Consider the following 21,599-nt stretch of genomic DNA (forward strand, 5'->3'; position numbering starts at 1 on the left):
CACAGCCTGATGTGCCCCGTTTTTTAACACCTGTCAAATTAAAAAAATATCTGTTTTTATGCACACTGTTTTCGGACTTCTGACTGTCTTAATCACTTTAATGAGTGCCTTGGAAGGTGGGGGCCCTGCAAAATTCCCACGCTTAAACCGGCTTCTGACTCTATCTCAGGACTAACTATTGTGTTTTTGTGTGTCTGCTCCAAATGAGCTTCGCCAAACACAGGAACTATGCTTATTTGTATCCATGCAGCACAAAAATACTAATTGCAGATTATATTGAAAAGTTACCTCATCATTCAGTTCTGCCTCAAGGTAATTCCCTGTCTGTAGTTTATTCCATGCAGTTTCAAAAGATATATGTTCACTTTTTATTACAATTCATTGGAAAAGTGAATGTACTTGAATTTGTATCGGTCTGTGTTACCAATTTTCTTAATGGTAGACCATCCTCAGTTTTAGTGCTAGGATGCTTATCAAACGTTCGATAAATATGTATAGTCACAAAAGAAAATAAAGTTTAACTTTATGTTAAGGGAAAGTTGTGAATTCACCACAGCAAATTAAGACGCAGAACTGTCACCAATAAGTTATTGTATTGAATTCCCCATAAGGAGACTTGGGACAGTGGTTGATGAAATACCCACTGCAGGGTATGGTAGAGAAACTACAAGCAGACCAGGGATGTGTAGGCTCCGATGTTGTTTTCCGGCACCCAGGAAGGGTAGGGAGAGCTTTAGAGTGGAAAATGGATTGAATGAACTTGGGGATATCACTGAGAATCAGTTCCTGCAAAGACGGAAGCCTTCCATGTACTGCAGTGAAAAGATTTGTGGAGTTGTGAACATCAAACACAGGCAATTGACTGCAGTATATTCACTGTGAAGAATGTTACATGTCATTATATTGTGAATCAGATGAATCATCCCCATGAATTGGATGATGACCCACTCTTGAATTATCATGGGTCCTCACGTGTTCTCAACGCACCTGAACAGGGAAGAGGGTTGGCTGCATGTCTATGTCTTCTTCCGCGTAGGCCAGGATTGTCCTCAATGACTTCCGCAGGTACTCCTCATTAAAGTCCTGTGACTTGCCCACAAGCGATGCCAGAGACATTGTCACTTGCATTTTAACTCTTGCAAAGTTCTGTAAACGAAGAGCACAGAGGAGGAAATTAGTCACTATAAATTAGGTATCCACACGGTACAGAAAATGTGGTACATTATACAGAAATTATTCTCAGCAAAAGCAGTGCCACTCAAAAACACTTGTAACATTTTTCAGAATTGTTTGTATGAGATTCCACATATAATGTGTATGCAAGCTTTATATATGAATAGCTAGTCATATTTTCCTAGAACAAACATTTCTTATTTGAAATTTCTAACGATTTAAGAATGGATTTCTGTAAACTACGTAGGTAAGTGAATTTGAGATTATTTTCAGGGGCGGCTCCTTCGCTATGGCAAAGGAGCGTCACCCGCCAGGCTGAGCCAGTAGCAGAAAAATAAAATGATAGTTCACTATTGTTTTACTTTTCGGCTGCTGGCTCAGCCAGCAGTCCAGGGAGAGACTGGGCTGGGCCACAGTAGGTGGGAGGGAGGAGGAGGAATGGAGTGCACCTAAGTGCGCATGTGTGTTTGGTTGGCTGTATCAGGCTGGCCAAACACACATGTACACTTAGTTTCTCCAACCTGGCTGTGCTACACAGCCAGGCTGGAGAAACTCCACAGACGCCATGGCTGTGTCTGAGCGGCAGTCCAAGCTGCTTTCATGCTAAGTTTAGCATGAAAGCAGCGCCAGGATTGCTGGGGAGCCTGTGCTGGTGTCCCATTGAATGCTGGGACACCACTTTGAGGGAACAGGAGTGAGGCAGCAGGAGGCGGAGGGAGACTGTGGTCCGAGGTAAGTTTACTTTTTTTTTGTTCACCCTCCGGCCCCTCCGAGATTTGAAGCGGCATAGCTGATTATTTTAAAAAACACATCACCTGTGGGTATCAGGTGTTCTTTATGAATCTGTATCTACTCAGATTCATCAGGATTTAGAAGGCTGATCCGTTCTATGTAATTATGCCTTCCATTCGGCTGAGAGCTTTTGAATGGATTAAAATATTGTTAACAATTTAAGATCACGCTTCAAGGCTCACGCTATGTATGTGGTCACTTTAGAGTGCAAATTTACAGCTTGTTAAAAACTGTTAAGTTCCTTTGGATTACTACTATCATACATGTTTCATGCAAAACTACTCCACCATAACAACAAGTGTGAAACAAGGAACGCTCTTGTAAAAGCAGGTCTCTTTCTGACCTTTCTCTAAATGTAATTTTTGGACTGAAAAATATTCATGAAACACTGATTGTTGATCAAATTCTGAACAACCTTAACTTGATTCAGAAGACTGTAACTTAGAGGTAGCTACCTTTGCATAACTTATATCTAGTCAAACTTGTGGTAATATTATACAAAGGACCCGAGGGCCCGAGGGGCAAGTGCGCTTCTTGTTTGATCCTCAAGGGCACTTTGGGATTACAGAAGGACCCACATATGCTTGAGCTGCCCCACCTGTATTAAGGAATGTACCAATGCGCAAGATGTGCACCAGTGCAATCACAAATAAGAGGACCCATTACGTTGCGCCCATACTGTACTACAGTCGGTTGGCTCAATGACAAAGAAACTGTCAGGAGGCGTACTGGTGTGCGTTACATAGAATGTGGCGCACAGTCAGTATACACAGGGCCCCAAGAACCAACAGACATCCCCCTGTAGGTATGTACAATAAAACACTGCACCCCTGCTCTGGGTGGGTGGGGTTTCTGCCCTGTCTTCAGACTGAGGCCAATCCACGTCCACCGTATCAAATTGCAGCTGTCTTTCACTAAAGTACTTTTGTGTAATCAGATGGACTGTCCCAGTCAATAGCAGGCTCATTGACTTAAGGGCGTGTCATGGCGTAAACTGACAGAATGCACCTGATTTATAGTTTGAGCTCCGGCGTTTCAAAATTATTTAATTTGGCTGCACATGTGTGAAAAGTATTCTAAAATGCATGTACTTAAAACAGAACGCCCAATTTTTGAAGATTGAGTCAATCAACTACAAAAATCATATTTCATCACTGATTGAAATTGTCTTTTTGAGATGACGTGTTCAAAACATATGCTACATAAATATATTTTCGGTCAGATCATCTTAGGATTCCAAACAAGGTGCTGTACATTTAGATTCTATTTACTTAAAATAAAAAATAAAAATCCTTTGCCATACACGATATATTCGTGTCAGTGTGGACATTCTCTCTGAAAATGTAAATGGAAAGAGTTATCCCTTAAATTACACACTTTTCATCTATCGATGCCATCCACAAGATATAGCTTATCTTCCGTATCTCTTTATGTATGCCCTTCAGCTACTGTTTCCCACCTTTTCAGAACAGTGCCACCATATAACTAGCAGAATCTCACATTGCACCGCAAGATGGCTCCCCACGAGGTCCAACCTCAACAGTGCCCCTGGGCATCGTTTAGCTGCTGGACTGCAGAACTCAAAACAGGTCTGCAGATACTTGAAAGTGTATATACACGTTTAAGAGGTTGAAGGAGAGGGCTGACAAGACTACAAAAGGCTGTGACACAGTTCTCTAGATGGATGCTTCTTTGTTCCTGTCACTCATTCAGAGCATGCCTTGTTTTGTAGCTATATATAATCTACAGGACAGAGCATGTGTTGGCCGAGGGCCCTGATGCATGTGGCCTCTTACGCTGATGCTGCTGAAGCTGTATCTCATGATCAGGTAGAGGGTGGCGCAGGCCTGACTGCGGGTGGTCTCCATGCTGCTGCTACAGTGATGTAAGACCCTCTGGCATAGGTCGGAGCACTGTTCCACTTCCTCTTCGAATAGCAGGTCTCCAAACTGGGGGGACAAAAGAAAATAACCACTTGTGTGTGCATCATCTCCATAGTAACCATCAGCAAATCCATAAGGCACAACCACACAGGAAAACTACACAACAGTAATCAGTTAGTTGGGCATCACAAGTTACAAACACAGGGCGAAAATTGCTAGAGTTTGTTTGAACTTCAACAGTTATAAGCATGCCCGGCCCTCAGTTGTTCATTTTCCAAAAAGGAATCATGTTAAAACTTGGGAAAATCACAAATTCAAATTGACTTGATTGTCCTGACAAGTTGTACCAGCGTGGTCAATGTTAATACATGACACTGTGTAACCACTTGACCAAAAGACAGATGCATTTTGATAGAAAGGAAGGCACATAACATAAAGATATATGTAAAGGGGAAAATAATGCTTCAAATCACTTTTTGTGTCAAGGCTAGAGCTAGAGCTAGAAAAAGAGATAGGGCTAGAGAAAGAGGCAGAACAAGAGATAGGGGAACAGAATTAGAGATAGACCTATAGCTAGAGATAGTGATAGAGATAAAGACAGAACTAGAGATAGAGGCAGAGCTAGAGCTGGAGATACAGACAGAACTAGAGCTAGGGATAGAGGTGGAGACAGAGATGGAGACAGGGAAAGAGTGATGGAGACAGAGACAGAATTAGAGATAGAGATAGGGCTAGGGACAGAGATAGAAATAGAGGAAGAAATAGAGCTAGAGATAGAAACAGAGCTAGATACATAGACAGAGATAGAGACAGAGATAGAATTAGAGATAGAACCAGAAATGGAGACAGGGACAGAGCTAGAGTCAGTAAGGAATGACAGTTATTACACTTATTTGTACGTTATAATTTGAGCAAATGCACTTTTTCTTGGGAAATCGTTTTCCTTCTCAAAGAACCTCCAAAGGTAGGTTTCTTTGAAATCTCTGTACCTTAGACAGGTCACTAGAAAGTGCATCTTGGTTTATATTCCTCTGCTGCCACCATGGAAGCATCATCAGGTTCACCTCTTTTTGTTTTCAGTGTCTTTTTCGGTGTCTATTGATCAGTTTCCCTCTCCAGTTTGTGGTCACTTTGTGTGGATCTCTTGATGTTGTGGGTCCCTGTCATTGGTGGGGTAAGCTGCAGTGCTGATATTCCTGGACTGTGGCAACAGTCCAGTGTGGGTCTGTTCTCCATATTCTTTTACCAGAGGAAGATGCACTAGCTTTTGGTTGTAGTGTTTTAATTCTGGCTGCACATGAGCTGGGTGTAAAGAGTTTCTGTTCACTAATTGCCTGTTCATGCAATATGCCTTAACGTAATGAAGGCAAAAAGAATAGATTATGGATGGAATGCGGAACAAATCAAACATTCACCACCAGTCACAGATCTGGGTTTAGTCCATCGTTTTGTTGCTCACCACACCACCCTAGTTTGGACCCAGCCATAAGAAAGTCATTCTTGACCCTGCTCCCCATGCAAACAGTCCAGCCCGAACATCCAGGCCTGGTCCTCCCTGGACCAGAAACAAGCATCCTGGGACCGGTTTTGGGGTATCAGACCTCATCAGCCAGGTTATCTTGAAACAAGTGGCCTGAATTTAAATTGGATCTATGGCTGGGGGTGAATAATGTTTGATTTGTTCAGCATTCTGTGCGTCATCTGTTCTTTTTGCATTAATGTAATAGAGCCCTCACCCTTGCAAGACTACAGGTAGTTTTTGCCTTTTTATATCACTGTAAATGTAATATTTGTCTGGCTAAAAGTTTTTCTCAGGGGCGACTGCTGGGCTGCGAGACGGAGGTGGGGCACAAATACCAGACCCGAATTCTACAGAGTGAAAGGGGAAACAAATGAGCTTGATGTCATTGAAAGGGATTTATGTGGAATTTTCGCCCGGACACATGCTGAATTTACAGCACAAATTATTAAATAAATTGATTAAAAGCTATTGATTAAAAGCTATAGGCTTTAACAGTACTGAAGGGGCATTTGTGAAACATTCCAATGGTTCATGGGCCTCAAAGTATGCCTGACTCTCCATAGGGTGTCTCAACCACGAAAGAAAAGCAGTGAATTTACACAAATACCTAAAACAGTTTGAAATTTCTACCCAAAAAAAGCTATATTCAAATAGGCTTTGGCCACTTTTCATCATTTTTAAAAGTAAAATGTTTTCCGTACATGTAGGGGGTCATTATGACCCCAACAGGCTGGCGGTACATACCGCCACATTATGACATTGGCAGGTTCGCTGCAGGCAACCTGCTAATTTACCATTCCTACCGCCATGGCAGTAGCAGCCACCGGGCCAGAGATACAAATCTCCAGCCCGGTGGCCACTATGGCACCGCAGGCGGCATTTTGAGCCAGCCTACCGCCATGGTTTTTGTGGCGTTAGCAACGCCACGAAAACCACGGCGGTAGGCCCTACCAGTGACAGGGAATTCCTTCCCTGTCACTGGTAGGAGGCTCACCCACCCCCCCAAATACTCCCCAGATGCCCCTCCCCCAAACACTTCCCAGATGCCCCGCACCCCCCACCCTCCATCCATGCTCCCACCTTCCGGTTCCACACCCACCATACACGCACACACCCGCAGACACGCACCACGCATACACCCACTCACTCACACTGGCATACACACAGACATCCAGTCATGCTCGCACACATCCGTACACACATTCACACTGACATGCATACATGCATTCACATTTACATAATTACATGCATTCACCCACGCAAACAACACTACACACACAGAAGCATTCACTCACACATTCATGCGCACAAACCCATACACACACACAACACCCCTACCCCTGTCGGAAACCCAACTTACCTTCATCCAGCTGGTCTTCCATCAGGGAACTGGACAGGGCGCTGCTACTGCCAGCAGCGCCAGCCAGCTGAACACCGCCAGGCCGTATCATATGTCATGATATGGCTGTCGGCAGTCTACTGGCATGGCGGTGCTGGTGGTAGCAGCTCCACCTTACCACCATTTCCGCCCTTCTTGTGTGCAGAAGTCCGACTGTAGTCATATTCTGGTGGACGGATGGTAGCTGCGGTGACGGTCTTTTGGCGGCCGTCACTGCGGCGGTAGGCGGTTTATACCGCCAATGTCATAATGTGGGCCATAATCTTTCCACTTCTTTTCATGGTCCTATCTTGCCCCTTTTTAGTCGGTTTTAGAAAATTAGGATATGCCATGGCTGCTATTTATATGGGCATAATGAGCATTGCCCCACTGGTCATGGGGAGGGAGAGAGAAGAGAGGCAGGAATACAGAGCAGCTTAGCAGCACAAAGCCAGGCTATTCCATTTCAATTAGCCTCTAGGTCTTTCTTTTGCCAAGTGGTAGCAGCTATGCAGGTACGCATGTGTCAGGCAAGGGTCTCTGTCGCCCTTTAGGCACAAACAATGGTGTTAGAAATGGGCTTTTTGGTTGGCAGTCAGGTTGCCCCCTGTCCAAGCAAGGACCCTCTCTCTAGTCAGGGTAAAGGAGAATCACACTCAGTTAAACCCCGCTCATCCCCTTGGTAGCTTGGCACGAGCAGGCAGGCTTAACTCAGAGACAATGTGTTGAGTATTTGTACTAACACACACAGTAATACAGTGAACCACTACAAAATGACACAACACAGGTTTTGAAAAATAGTAAATATTTTATCTAAATGAACAAGACCGAGTATGAAAAATATCCACAATACACCATTACAAATATGATCTTAGCACTTAAAAACACAAAAATAGTGCCTAGAGGCACAAATGCTGCAATTTGATGTTAAGCAGCGTTGTGACAGAGTCGTTTCCTACAATGCAATGCCACTGGCGCCATTTACCTGGACCCCCAGGTACAGTATGTTTTGTAAGACAATTAAAGAACAGGCCGGTGCACAGAGCCGGGGAGCGAGGTGTCGCTGGATCCCATGTGGCGTCGGTTCCGGTGCTACTGAGCAGAGGAGCAGAGGCATCGCGCAGCAGCGTTAGGTCCTTACTGCAGAGCCGTGGAGGTGAGGGAGCATCGGTTGCGATGTGTCAGTCCCTTGGTACCTGCGGCAGATAGGAACTCTGGAGAAGTCACGATGTTGTGGAGAGACCTCACAGGGTCAAGATGACATCACAGGACCGCAGGTGCTGCGATGTCATTGGATGTCACGGACATTGGACTTACAACACTCTGATCTCAGCAAGGTCATGCAGGATAAGCGGCTGTGGCAACGTGAGGCCTGCGGAGTCGTTGGGGTCGTCTCTCTTCTGCGAGGTCCACGGCTTTGGGGCAGGCAGCGTCACGGTTTCCGTGCAGCTGCATCCTTAGCGAAGTCACACGGTGTTGTCCAGCATCGTTAGACAGGGTCTCTCCAGAAATTCACTTCCAGGGGCCCAGGAACTGGGATGGCACCCTCTGGCAAGCTAGAATCCACACCATGTAGACTCAAAACTGGATGGTGAAGCCTTTGCTGTCCCTGAGGCTTCAAAACAGGAGGCAAGCTCTACTCCAGGCCCGTGGAGATCCTTCTCAAGTAGGAATATATCACAAAGTCCAGTCTTTGTCCCCTTTCACAGGCAAAAGCAGCAATTGCAGGATAGCTCAACAAAGCACAGTCACAGGCAGGGGCAGCACTTCTCCTCAGCTCTTCAGCTCTTCTCCTTGGCAGAGGTTCCTCTTGATTCCAGAAGTGATCTTAAGCCTGGGGTTTTGGGTCCAATACTTATCCCCATTTCTGCCTTCGAAGTAGGCCAACTTCAAAGGAAAGTCTCTGTTGTTCACCAGATCCTGTCTTGCCCTGGCCAGGACCCAGACACACATAAGGGGGTTGGAGACTGCATTGTGTTAGGGCAGGCACAGCCCATTCAGGTGTGAGTGACCACTCTTCCCTCAACTCTAGCCCAGATTGCTCATTGGGATATGCAGGCTACACCCCAGCACCCTTTGTGTCACTGTCTAGAGGAGATGCAGAAAGAACCCAACTGTCAAACTGACCCAGACAGGGAATCCACAAACAGGCAGAGTCACAGAATGGTTTAAGCAAGAGAATGCCTACTTTCTAAAAGTGGCGTCTTCAGACTAAGAATCTAAATACCAACTTCAATAAAAGATGTATTTTTAAATTGTGAGTTCAGAGAACCCAAACTCCAGATTTCTATCTTCTCTCAAAGGGAATCTGCACTATAGCAATATTTAAAGGCAGCCCGATGTTAACCTATGAGAGAGATAGGTCTTGTACAGTGAAAACCAAATTTGGAAGTATTTCACAGTTAGGCCACGAAAAACACATCAGTACAGGTCCTACCTTTAACATACACTGCACCTTGCCCACAGGCTAACTAGAGCCTACCTTAGGCATGCCTTACATGTAAACAAAACAGAAGGTTTAGGCATGGCAAGTGGGTACACGTGCCAACTCGAACTGGCAGTTTAAAACTGCATCCACAGACACGGCAGTGGCAGGTCTGAGCCATGTTTACAGGGCTACTCATTTGGGTGGCAGAACAAGTGCTGCAGGCCCACTAGCAGCATTTGATTTACAGGCCCTGTGTCAGGAATAAGGCCATGCGCACTTCAGGTCCCGCCCAAAACTCCGCTGCACGGCTCTGCAGCGCTTTATGCACACCACTTGTCGTCCCCTCTTGTTCCAAAGGTGGCCATCAGCGTCGTCTGCCCTGTGGCAAAGCTCATAGAGGACGTTGGTGGACATAGAGGACATTGGTGGACAAGATGCACTTATCAGTGCTATTCCATGAAGGGACTACAATTCCCATGTTTTTAGAGGCAGTAGCCATCTTGGGGTGTGGCAGGCCTATAAAGCCCAGCCACACCCAAGCACGTTGCTCACTATTTTGAAGACTTCGATGCAGTCAGACCTCGTGGGGGGTTCTCTGAAGAAGAGCAGAGTGACATCCAATTGAAGTATCCTTGTTTCCATGGTGAATTAAAAAATTAGTAGGTCGTACTCGTAGCGGTAAGGCCTTGATGAATCCAATTTTTGAGGAAGTCGTTACTTCCAGAAGTAAAGCGCCCCTTAGCACAACGAGCAAAGCGTTTTCAGTTTCCAGAGTACAGCGGCCTTGGTGCGACGATCAAAGGTGTTTCAGAGCACAGGTGTAAAGCGCTCTTTGCACAGCAATTCAAGCGCTTCAGTCCACAGATGTAAAGCGCTCTAGGCACGGCAATTCAAGTGCTTCAGTCCACAGGTGTAAAGCGCTCCTGGCACGACAATTCAAGCACTTCAGTCAAAAGGTGTAAAGTGCTCTTGGCATGGCAATTCAAGCACTTCAGTCCACAGATGTAAAGTGCTCTTGGCACGGCAAATCAATTGCTTCAGTCCACAGGGGTAAAGCGCTCTTGGCATGGCAATTCAAGCGCTTAAGTCCAAAGGTGTAAAGCGCTCTTGGCACGGCAATTCAAGTGCTTCAGTCCACAGATGTAAAGCGCTCTTGGCACGGCAATTCAAGTGCTTTAGTCCACAGGTGCAAAGCGCTCTTGGCACGGCAATCAAAGCGCTTCAATCCACAGTAGTAAAAGGCTCTTGGCACAACAATCAAAATGATTCAGGCCACATGAGTAAAGCGCCCCCCTCATCATAACGAGCGTAGCACTTCAGGCAAGACAAGTAAAAGCGCTTCCTAGTATTATAAGGAAAGCGCTTCAAGTTCAATGAGTAAAATCTTTTCGGCCTTTATAGTTGTGAATGTGAAAGTATTTTGGGAGATAAGCAAATCATAGTTTTCATTGTTTTTTGGAAAGCATATTATGTGAAAAGCATATTTAATTATTTGAGATTTTCTAGGTCATAATCAAACTTTTATGTTATGAATGCATAGATGTTACAGGATTGATATTCTGAGTACGATCATAGTCCAAAGCTCTTGCCATCTCTTGGTTCTGAGGTCATAGTTTATTCTTGTTCCATGCTTCAAAGAAGGGGCTTTGCCCTCATTTCAAAAAGGGTCTCCATCTGATATCCCAGGGACGTATTTAGTTAAGAGTCTATTGATGAGTTATATTTCTATGAATGAGTAAGGGCATATTTGTTCTAACCTTTTCTTTTCAGATCTCTCTCCCTGCTGTTCCCTACCCTAATTCTCTTCCCCCCGACTGGCTTCATCATAACTCTGTGCTATAATAGCTTTCTGAGTTGGTGATGCCGGAAGGTGGGCCTTTTGTTCAGCAACGTGCAGATTCCGAGGAAAGGACACTTTGTCACCCTGGGCACCTCTAGTGCACTTTACTAGGGACTTATTAGTAAAGCAAATATGCCAATCATGAAAAAGCCAATACATACAATTTAACATAGGGAGCACCTGCACTTTAGCACTGGTCAGCAGTGGTAAAGTGACCAGAGTAACAAAAACAGCAAAAACAGAGTCCAGCACACGGGAACAACCTGGGAAGTAGAGGTAAAAAGTTCGGGGAGACTACGCCAAGGATGCCAGGTCTAACAGATGGTAATTACATGAGGTGTGAGGTGGGGTCTTGTTTTAGGCACTTCAATGTTGATTACCTCAGGCGCATATTTATCTGGCCCAGGCCATTGTCAACAAACTCCTATTGGGAATCGGCTGGGGCAGGGTAGATTGGCTTAGTCAGGTAGAAGGTGGGTGGTCTTTGGTAGGTGGTTCCTGCCATCCTTATGTTTTCTTCAGTGGTTGTGAGGGAGGAGTCACTAGGAAAGCCAATCTGTGGTTCTGGTACATTCTTTTCAATGATGACTGTATAGTTCTATTCCTGTGCCAGTGGAGAGACGCTTGCTCATACCGGTGAGTGCTCTAAACCTCAGTGTCATGCTGGCTCCATTTCCATTTACTCTGGGTTCACTTCTATCGGCATGACGGTCAGCATCACAAGTCAGTCATGCAGTTCACTGCTGCAGAACAGGTTCATTTTACCCCAAATTACTGCACAGAGTGCGACAAATTAACATTAAACAGTATTATCTTTGGCATTGCGCTCCTTGCTGCTGCATTCTCGGCGTCGGTTAAATGTCCTACAATTATAGGCAAATCACTTAGGGCCTCATTATGAGCATAGCGGGAATCCCGGCCGTGTTCATGCTGGCGGTCTGATCACAGACCACCAGCCTGTTGACGACCACGCTGGCCGTATAACCAACATTCTGCTGGGCCGGCTCGGCCAGCAGAATGCTAGGCCTGGACATTGCCGACGGCTCCAAATGGAGCCGACGTCAATGCTGCAGTGTGGCGGGTGCAGAAGCACCGGTCGCGCATATCACTGCCTGTAAATCGGACAGTGACCTGCGCGATGGGAATGTGTACGGGGGCCCCTGCACTGCCCCTGCCAAGTGCATGGGCAGTGCAGGGGCCCCCAGGAGGGCCCGGAGCACCCCTCCTGCCAGCCTTTCCCTGGCGGGTGAAACCGCCAAGGAATGGCTGGTGGAACACGGGTTCTTTATCCAGAGGGCAGCGCTACTTGCAGCGCTGCCCTGTCGGATAGAGAACTCTGCCATCGTCAGGCTGTCTGGCAGTGGCAGAGGGCAACCTTTGGCGGTCCCCCCTGTGCTCATAATATGGCGGTCCAGACCGCCATGCCGGTGGCGGTAATTTCCACCACCGCCGGCATGGCAGTCTGGACCGCCATGTTAATAATGAGGCCCTTAATCTTTTATACCAAAAAGTGAATGTACTTTTCCCTGAAATAATGCAGAACTATCATTTAAATATGAGCTTGCCTGGTGATTTCAGCCCTCCACTTTTTAAAATAACCAGCCGCCACTCATTAGGAGATGGCCGAGAGTTTGCTTTAAATGAAAATTAATACTTAAAACTATCTTGCAATGTCAGAAATTAAACAGCAGACGTATTTCTCAGAACAGAGAGACGTTACAAATTGAGACAGCAGTGCTTGAGCTCACGGGTGCATGCGCTATGTAAATGTTACACACACAGATACCTACGTCATAGAAGCTATCAAGATGTATCATCAAAATACATCCAAATAAGTGCTACACAACAAAAAAGAGCTTGCTATATCCAAGGAAATGATTACTCAAAATCAGCCATAGGTGTTTCCAAACCAGAATAATTTATCTCTCGAATCTCTGAATGAAAAACTTTGTAAATACACAGATATTTCATACTAACAATTTACTGGTCTTTTCCTGAAAGCACGGTTATCGTGCCTCAGAAACTAGCATTGTTTTTAATAATAAAAAAAAGTAGGCCCAAGCATAAGCTTGGTAGTTTCCAACATATTCTTTTTTTTATATCAAATGTCAGATTTTCGAGTTTTTGGTAACAAGCTAATGCCTAAGGTGTACATAGCCAGGTTGCTTACCCAGTCTCCAGTTTCGCGAAAAGAAAAAAATGCCTCAAAGTTAACTTTATGTACCAAGACTGTAGGGAAAATGTATAATTTCAAACAGGGACATATGTGACTGATGTATTCTCTACAAAGAAAATAATTCCATTGCCGATGATTTACCTTAACAATGAGAGCCCGCAGTGTAGCAAAGCAGTGACACAGGTATGTGGTGCTTTGGTTGCTGCTCAGAGAGTGCACCAGTACTTTCAGGACTCCGCCCAGAAGGTTGTCTTTGCAGTCGACAGCTGAGTTACCCTGCGGACAAAGAAAACTAGCATCAGGAATGCCATATGTTTCTGATTCCTGGTTTATTTTTGAATCCAGGGGTCTTCAGGCAACCTAGCAAAAGAAAGTTAATAACCTAAGGTCCCTTTAAATAGGTACCACAACAGGCTGCTTTGCTTCCCCATAAGTTCTCCATCTACCTCCAGGCATCAAGTCAACCTTCCTAGGGGGTCTCCACATGCTCAGCTGCTAGCTTACATGTCCATTCATAAGGAAGTAACCACACCAATAACGTACTCATACAACAATCAATATCCAATTTCATTAACCTATTTATCACTTTAATTACACCACACCCAGAACACTTAATACTTCAGGAGGCATTCCTCTGCAAAGCATCAGGGACCAATATATGTCCCACCATTACCTTACACATACGCTGCACAATGGCAATAATCACACTCCATATGATACTGCCAAGCACACCACCATCAACAACTACAAACCGCCACCTTACCTCCCCGCCAGCCGTTCAACCTCTAACACATACTCCACCCTCCCCATTCTTCTAAACAGACCTCCATTTCACGCCTATCATGATGCCTTGCAAGGATGGCACTAGCCACTTCACCTGCTCCTCAACATAACCACTACACAAAGATAATAAACCCTTTCCATCCTTTCCACTGACTACTGCTAGCACCATCACCGCTCTATAAGGGCCAAAAGATATAGTCAATGATTGATTGGAAAGGTACCCGAGTTCAAAGAGTGGATCAAAGTGTTTCTGTAAAGTGCTGTAGCTGTCCATGGTGTCTGTGACTTGTAAAATTTTGTATTACAGCCTCCATTGCTTAAACTAATTGTTTATGCAGACCATAAGAAAGCAACTATTTAAAAGCCTTTGCTGGTGCCACAGTTTAAGTAGTAGGTGAGCCAACATCTGTCTACATTATTCGCTCTGTATCATCATCAACTGTATCATTGCCATTGATGTGGTGCATGACATTTTGCACTTTATAAACATACCCCATTCACATACTCTCATACTAAACCTTATTCATTGGCTGTCAGTTAGTTAGGGTCCATGAGGCCTGTGCCGTGACTATTAACAGAAAAGCTAACTTGTTTAAGGTTCCAAACACTTGCCTAATCCGGGTGAGGCTTTGTTCCATTTAATATTTCAGTATTGTGTGATTCATTTGACCTTCCTTTGTCCCAGATTGTAGTTAGGTATAATGTAAAGTAATTTATGTGGAATGTAAAATATGCTGTTGTTGAGTGCTATCTCAATTACATATTCTCATATCCGCTGTCCTCCACCATATTCAGTTTTTTGTATTTAGGTCACAATAAGTAGAGCAGGAGACCTTATAATGAGCCTTAAACGGACACTGTAGAAAAAGATATGAGGTAGAATATGAATACTTTTCATTGTAGTAATGACTGTGAGCTGAAACATAAGTGACCTATTACCCAAAACTGTAGTTGAGGAGACAGAAAACAGAAGAACAGACTAAGAACAGTGCTAAAAGCAGCTGACATTTTAAGAAGCCGAACAGACAAATGTGTTCGAGGTTGCCCTTGCTAAACTGACACAAATAAAAATAAATAACTTTCCTTGAATTCTGTTTCGAATGAATCCACATTGGAGAAAGTCAGTTATGTGAATCTAGAAAGATAGGAGAAAACCCAAAGAAATGGAGTGGATACGGACTATTCTTCACAGAAGCAGATATGATATCAGTCGGAGAGACAGTGGACTAAGGGCTTGATTTAGAGTTCGGCAGATGCGATACTCCATCACAAACGTCACAGATATCCCATCCACCGTATTACAAGTGCCATTTGATATAATGCACTTATAATACAGCAAACGTGACACCTGTCATGTCTGAGATGGATTTTCCTACACACTAAAGCCTACATCAGGCTCTAAGCCTTGAACACACCCAGCTACATTTGCTTACTCTCTGTAAGACGCAGAAGCTTACAGGTATGTCCAGAAATGCCCATCCATTCCTTTTCGGAACTATGCACTGATGGCTCTTCCATCTTTGTGCAGAGAGCTCAGCTTTTGGAATCCACTGCTGGCAAGGATAAGGGTCAGCGATCACCATATTGAATTAAGCAAAGGGGTAAACATCTGGCTGTTCTCCAGCAGCTCACTCATGCTCATATTATCTCAGAAGTGTATATACTTCACCTTTGTCATACCCTGTCCTAACTACATTACATTCCCACATTGAAAGCATAAAGGTAGCCATAAGAGTGCATGTCAGGACTGGAGCCCCTTTGAACCTTTCACACGACACTTACCATTACATCTAGAATACGAATTCAAGACTTATCAAACAAACACATGCAGCGGATAGGTACTTACCACCCACTGGCAGATGTTACAGAAACATAACTCTCTCTCTCACACATCTCCCTGCTTCATTCCATGCTCGAGCGCAGCCCCAGCTTCGCTGCAATACATCGGAAATATCTCTTCTGACCTCACTCATGACGTCAAAACTATTTCCTCACACAGCACTCCATAAACACACACTTTGACACCCATGCACAAAGCACATCAAACAGAATAGCCTTTTACTCAAAGTCGATGAGCATGCTCAAAGTATGACTTTATCTTCCATACACTTCTTCATTTCAACCGATGGAGCTGCAATTTGGCTCAATGCACTAGGAGCATCCCGCGGAGGCTAACACAAGACTCTATGAAACTACCAAGAAGACCTAACAAATGAAAAGAGAACCTCTTACCCATCTACTTGGCAGCACTTCAGGACCTAGTCATAGATATGAAGTGCTATGCAAATGCTACAATACAGTACAAAACAATACAACATGCATATATATCACTTGAAAGCCATAGATGTGCAGGCAAGTCAATAATGCGTATGATTCAAAGTCAAACTTTGACTACAGAATGCAAATGTGTTATTTCTTTTGGATTGAATAATGGAATATACAATAATTCCTAAGCAATAATGCTGGATTAAAAGTCACATCCTTACTGTAAATGAGAGATGGTTCTATTGTACACCTGGCGAAGGGATATTTCTTCTCACCTGTATAATAATCTCAAGCATATCTAGAATAATTAAGTTAGCTTCTGTAGCTAAGTTCCCACTCATTAACACTTCTTGGTCAACTTCAGCTTTTGTTCTAGAAGGAAAAAACAGACATAGAAGATACCACATTCAAACACAGTGTACAGGGAAAACAAGTGATAGCATGTTAAGATGGTAATGGTGGAATAAAGCCACATGTATGGCATGCACAGAAACAAGTATGTATGGTTCTTTCATGGCTGCGGCTGTTATCAGTAGCTTATAGATATCATAATTAAATTTCTTGTACCTCACAAAGACATGGGATCTCTATCATGCAGATATTCTCGAGTCATATGGCCACAATAGAAGGCTATACTGGTCATAAAAAGCCTGCTCCAGCTACAACAAGGGAGCAGAGCTTTAACGGCTGATGAAGCTCAATACTGTAGGGTATGGAGCTATTAGAACATTTTGCCTTGTGAGAGCTGAATGTTCGATTAAACAAAATGGGCTCCTCAGAGACACGGGGGTGCACGTATAAACTCATTTAATATGGGGATTAACCTCGTCTTATCCATGAGCGAAAATGAAGTCCATGCCACAGAGTTGATGGGATACTACAGTACTTGAACAGTAAGGTGGTACTGGGTGCAAATACAGATATTCTCTTGTATTTAAGATTTACTGGCACAAGAATTGAGTGGCTTGCCTTCCCTTCGGTGACAGTTCAATCCCTCTCCTGCTTACCCTGCAGGACATTACCTATCAACGTAGTGGACAGTAATCAGCTGCATGTAGCGCCGAGTGTGCTGGGGTGGTTTAGGACGTTCTGTTTACTGTGTACACCGAGAGAGATTTCCAAAAATGACATACAACTACAACTTTTAAAAGTAGCTCCAATGTATGCAAAGAAGAGCAACCATAAACTATTATGGCCAAGTCTGATGGCAAGTGTCACTTTTGAGGGGACATCATTTTAAGTTACGAGGAACACATGGAAAGATATTAATAGAATATGTCTGCATGTTTGCTTTCCCCATTTTTTAAAACAACTCACTTATCCAGCTTCTCATTGGCCTGTCTCCACTGAGTCTGTTCTTTTTTCCACCTCAGGTTTTCATTGAGTCCAGCAAATCTATCATTCCCTAAAAAGGACAAGAATGGTAAATTAGAGTTACTGGCTGATAGCTAAGATCACACGCATGGAAACAATGTTCTGGAAGGAAAAATATGGATGGCGCCCTGCTTTACTCTTGTAAAAATCAAAGTGATAAGAGAAAATATTTTGAGATTCCAGTGTTCACAGGAGCAAACTACACATACTCAGGTTAGGGCCTGCAATTACCCAATAAAGAGGAAAATAAATGTGGGAAAGACATTAGAAATATTGCTCTAACACTACAGAGATGATATTAATAGAGGCCTCTGGTTTTTGATCAGACACACACTGCTAGCTTGTCAGTGAGATGCACTGCGTTGCTGGCTCACAACATTTTTCATTTCATTACATCTCTTTATGCATTTGTTTTATGCTGAACAATAATAAATGAAATATAAGCCAGATAAGATTAAGGAGTTTGGATAGTTAATTTATATTACAGAGAGCATATGCCTTTATTGCACTACTATTTTTAACATAAATATTGTTCAAACAATTTGCTTCTGCATTATTGTTTGTTTTTCAGACTCAGGTTCCAACATGAACAGGTTGCATCTATTTTACACTGAACAGTAAATTATTACTGACATTATTTCACCAAAGTGCCCACTAATACTAACACATTTCGACTATACAGGTCCTGATCACAGCTGTTTCATTATTTTTTTTAGTTGTAGTAATACCTTCACCCGCGTGTCTATAAAACCTAATTTATTTACAAGTAGGACGAATTCTAGAATTCTGAATTTTTAGAAGTATGAACTGATTTTTTACTACTTGAGTTATGACTGTCCAATATTTTCACATTATCATCGCTCATGGTCACAGTGTGCATGTGTATTTTGTTGCGAATACCCTCTGATAGGTTGATTATTTATGTTTGGTGTAGTTCTGCTTCTTTTTAATGCACTTTTAAAGAAATGTATACATTACATTCTCACTTTTGTATTGTTTTTTAGACAGCTAGCATTGTCTCTTTGAAAATGAAGTGGCTGTTATGATTATTTATATCAGGTGAACATGAAGGTCCTCATCTGCATTCAGTCAATTAGGAAACTTGTCTTCAGTTTCATGATACATTTAGACATTGCCTCTTCCTTCATTTTTGGCACAATATGTATTCCAAAATATTTCACAAACGTTCCAATCTTTCGCCCGGTGTTTCATGTAATCTTTCATTATTAGGAATTACTTGGTCTTCATTTTGAGTAGCTTGTAGGTGTTCCAAAATTCTTTCTTTACCTTTGTTTGTTGTGCTTCCAGTGTGCCTTAGTCTACATGGGCATTCCACGACATAAACAAAAAAGGTACTGTTGCAAGTAATTCTATTTTGGATCATGTGTATTTTGTCTTTATTGTCTTTGATTTATAATACTAGTGCATGCTTTGCATTTGTTGCATATCCCAAAAACTTTTGTTTGATTTTATAGCTATTCACTTTTTATTTTCTAATCAATACTTGTGAAGTGGCCTTTCAATACTTAGGGCCCTACGTAAAGTTTGGCAGACAGGGTCCTGCACCAAAAACATGGTGATGCAGCCTGTCTGCCAGACTTCCAGTTCCCCAATCTGTGTACAGTCAATGGAACACAGTGGCTCCTCCAGCGGAAACCACTGACTGATGGCCCAACTGACACTGGATCACCGGTCAGTGGATGTAGGATGATTTGCCATAATGAGGGTGAATGTTCTTTTAAAAATAATATTTTTCATGTTTTTCAAACAATACAAATAACAAAGCAACCCCACCTACACAGAGGGCATGTGGAAAAGCGTGCATCCATTTACAAAGAATATTACCATCACAATAGGACTGGATCTTTGTTTTTAATGACCTCACATCAGACTTTCATCATTTCTTGAGTCCAAATGGCCCTATCCAGGGCCAAAGTCGGACCTATAATTTTATCTTTTGCCATCCCTCTCCTGGAGTCTTGCCCAACTCCTCTCTCATTTCCATCCACGAGCTCCAAATCTTCTTGAATTTGCGGGCGCATCCCCTGGCACGATAAATCAATTACTCTGCCTCATCCATGCCTTCCTCCCAATCTCGCCTCGTCGGCAACATCTTCACTCCCCAATGTTTGAGGAGATCCCTGCAGGCCACCATCAGGGCCGGGTTTCTAAACAACAGGACATATTGATCCAGAGATTGGTCCACTCAAATGCCCAAGGAGATCAGCTGGGGTTGAGGTGCACTCTGTATCCTGGGGTCTCTGATAGTTGAACATCTACGTGTTCCCAGTAATCACGGACCTTCGGGCATTCCTGAAGTGTATGGATCAGGCTGCTCTTCATCTGGCAGCCCCCCAGGCAGAGATCGTCAGTTGCTCTCCCCATGCAAAACAGGTTGTTCTGTGTATAGTGTGCCCTATGCAGCAATTTCAACTAAATCAGTCAGAACCCTGCTCTGATTGCCACTTCACTTGGGTATCTGCAGGCCTGACTCCAATCATTGTCTTCAAGTCTGCCCCGGCCTCTCTCTAATTCTTAGGAAACTTCTTCCCGGACTATAAATGGTACGTTCCTCACCTTGTGAATCTTAGGTTCAGCATGTTTCTTTAAAAGGATTTTGTGTTTGAATGCTTCAAGTTTCCTTGGTTTACTACTAAATACCCCAGGAAAGCCTATGAGCATGTTATTTCTATCATTCACGCCATCCTCTATTCTTAATACCTGTTCTTTACTGTTGGGGTCAAGCACAATATTTACATTCTTTTGATCAAACCATCCAAGAACATGCCACATACAATTTAACACAAGTTGATCTATGTTTGAACCTAAATGTAAGCCATCTCAAGCCAATTATATTAATTTTCTCTCTGCTATATCCTTCTGGGTTGATATCAGCAGCTAACAATTGCTCCTCTGCTTTATATACAAATATCTTTTTTTATAACTTCTCATTAACAATAGTAAATGGAGACCCAGAGTCTGCATAAATTGTTCACTGCACACCACCAATAGTCTTTGAACATTCAGGTTTAGTTTTAGCACCGTCAATTTGTACATTCAAAAAGAGGTTGTTGCATAGACTAGGTACCTTGCCACCACATTCATCCTCACTAGTATGGAGCTCTCCACAATCTTTACTGGTGTCTTCACGCACACATATATTTTATACATTTCTTTTTTTTCCTCCATATTTTCGCATAGTGGCCCAGAATCCCACAGTGTCTGCATTTCTGTTTTACAGCTGGGCAGAGGACAAACGTTCTTATTCTAGTCCATTTTTTCTGTTCAAGACCACCAGGGGAAGACTAGCAGTCCCAAACAGGAAATAGGAATAATGACCCCTATTTGTTTAAAAAACCTCAATGCCTTAGTGCCTGCTTGGTGTACTCCACCAGTGCAGTGGCGAACAACCTTTCCATGACCTGCCAAACAGTAAATAAACCCCGTAATTTTATCTTTTAGTGATCTTGCCCTCTGCAATATCTCTGACCTGAAACTATTCTATTGCTCATCACCCTGAATTAGTCCCAAATATTTCTGTAAAAATCTCCTTAATCACTATGGTTTCTTTTGAGCACGCCACTTTTAGTCTGATCTTGTTGACTTCTTGAGAGTCTTTTTGAACATAATGGTCTCATTATGCTATTCCTAGCACATGCATTTTTCATGTATTTGCTTTCTAGAAACCACTTTCTATTTTCTTTTGTGGATAATTCACATTACTAAATCTTTATTTGGCTCTGTGTAGTGTAGGATGGATGCACGGGAGAATGACTACATGCCCTGCGATCAACCCCACCATGCCTAGCCAAAGCCGCAGATGGTTGGGTCTTAAGTACCAGGTGATGGCCCTCTGTGTCAAACTTATAATGTTCCTGAAAGAAAACGCAGTTTAAATAAATTCATGGTTCAGATAGTAGAAATCTTGTAAGAGTCACATGGGAAGAGATTCACTGAAAAAATGCAATTGTGACATTCTAGTTTC

The 21,599-nt window shown here is 43.3% G+C and overlaps 1 protein-coding gene across 2 annotated transcripts in view; it reads right to left on the reverse strand.

Annotated features, from left to right (window-relative positions):
- The window catches only part of DOCK8 (dedicator of cytokinesis 8), a 709,540-nt gene that overhangs the window by 84,210 nt on the left and 603,731 nt on the right, over window positions 1–21,599 (reverse strand). For both annotated transcript variants that reach the window (XM_069228642.1, XM_069228651.1), the window contains 5 exons: window positions 17,558–17,645; window positions 16,516–16,612; window positions 13,334–13,468; window positions 3,762–3,914; window positions 988–1,146 (listed from right to left, as the gene is read on the reverse strand). In XM_069228642.1, the coding sequence (XP_069084743.1) occupies window positions 988–1,146; window positions 3,762–3,914; window positions 13,334–13,468; window positions 16,516–16,612; window positions 17,558–17,645 (632 nt within the window). The remainder of the gene's footprint in view (window positions 1–987; window positions 1,147–3,761; window positions 3,915–13,333; window positions 13,469–16,515; window positions 16,613–17,557; window positions 17,646–21,599) is intronic.

Source organism: Pleurodeles waltl, chromosome 1_1, assembly GCF_031143425.1.
Source record: "Pleurodeles waltl isolate 20211129_DDA chromosome 1_1, aPleWal1.hap1.20221129, whole genome shotgun sequence".
Lineage (NCBI taxonomy): Eukaryota > Metazoa > Chordata > Amphibia > Caudata > Salamandridae > Pleurodeles > Pleurodeles waltl.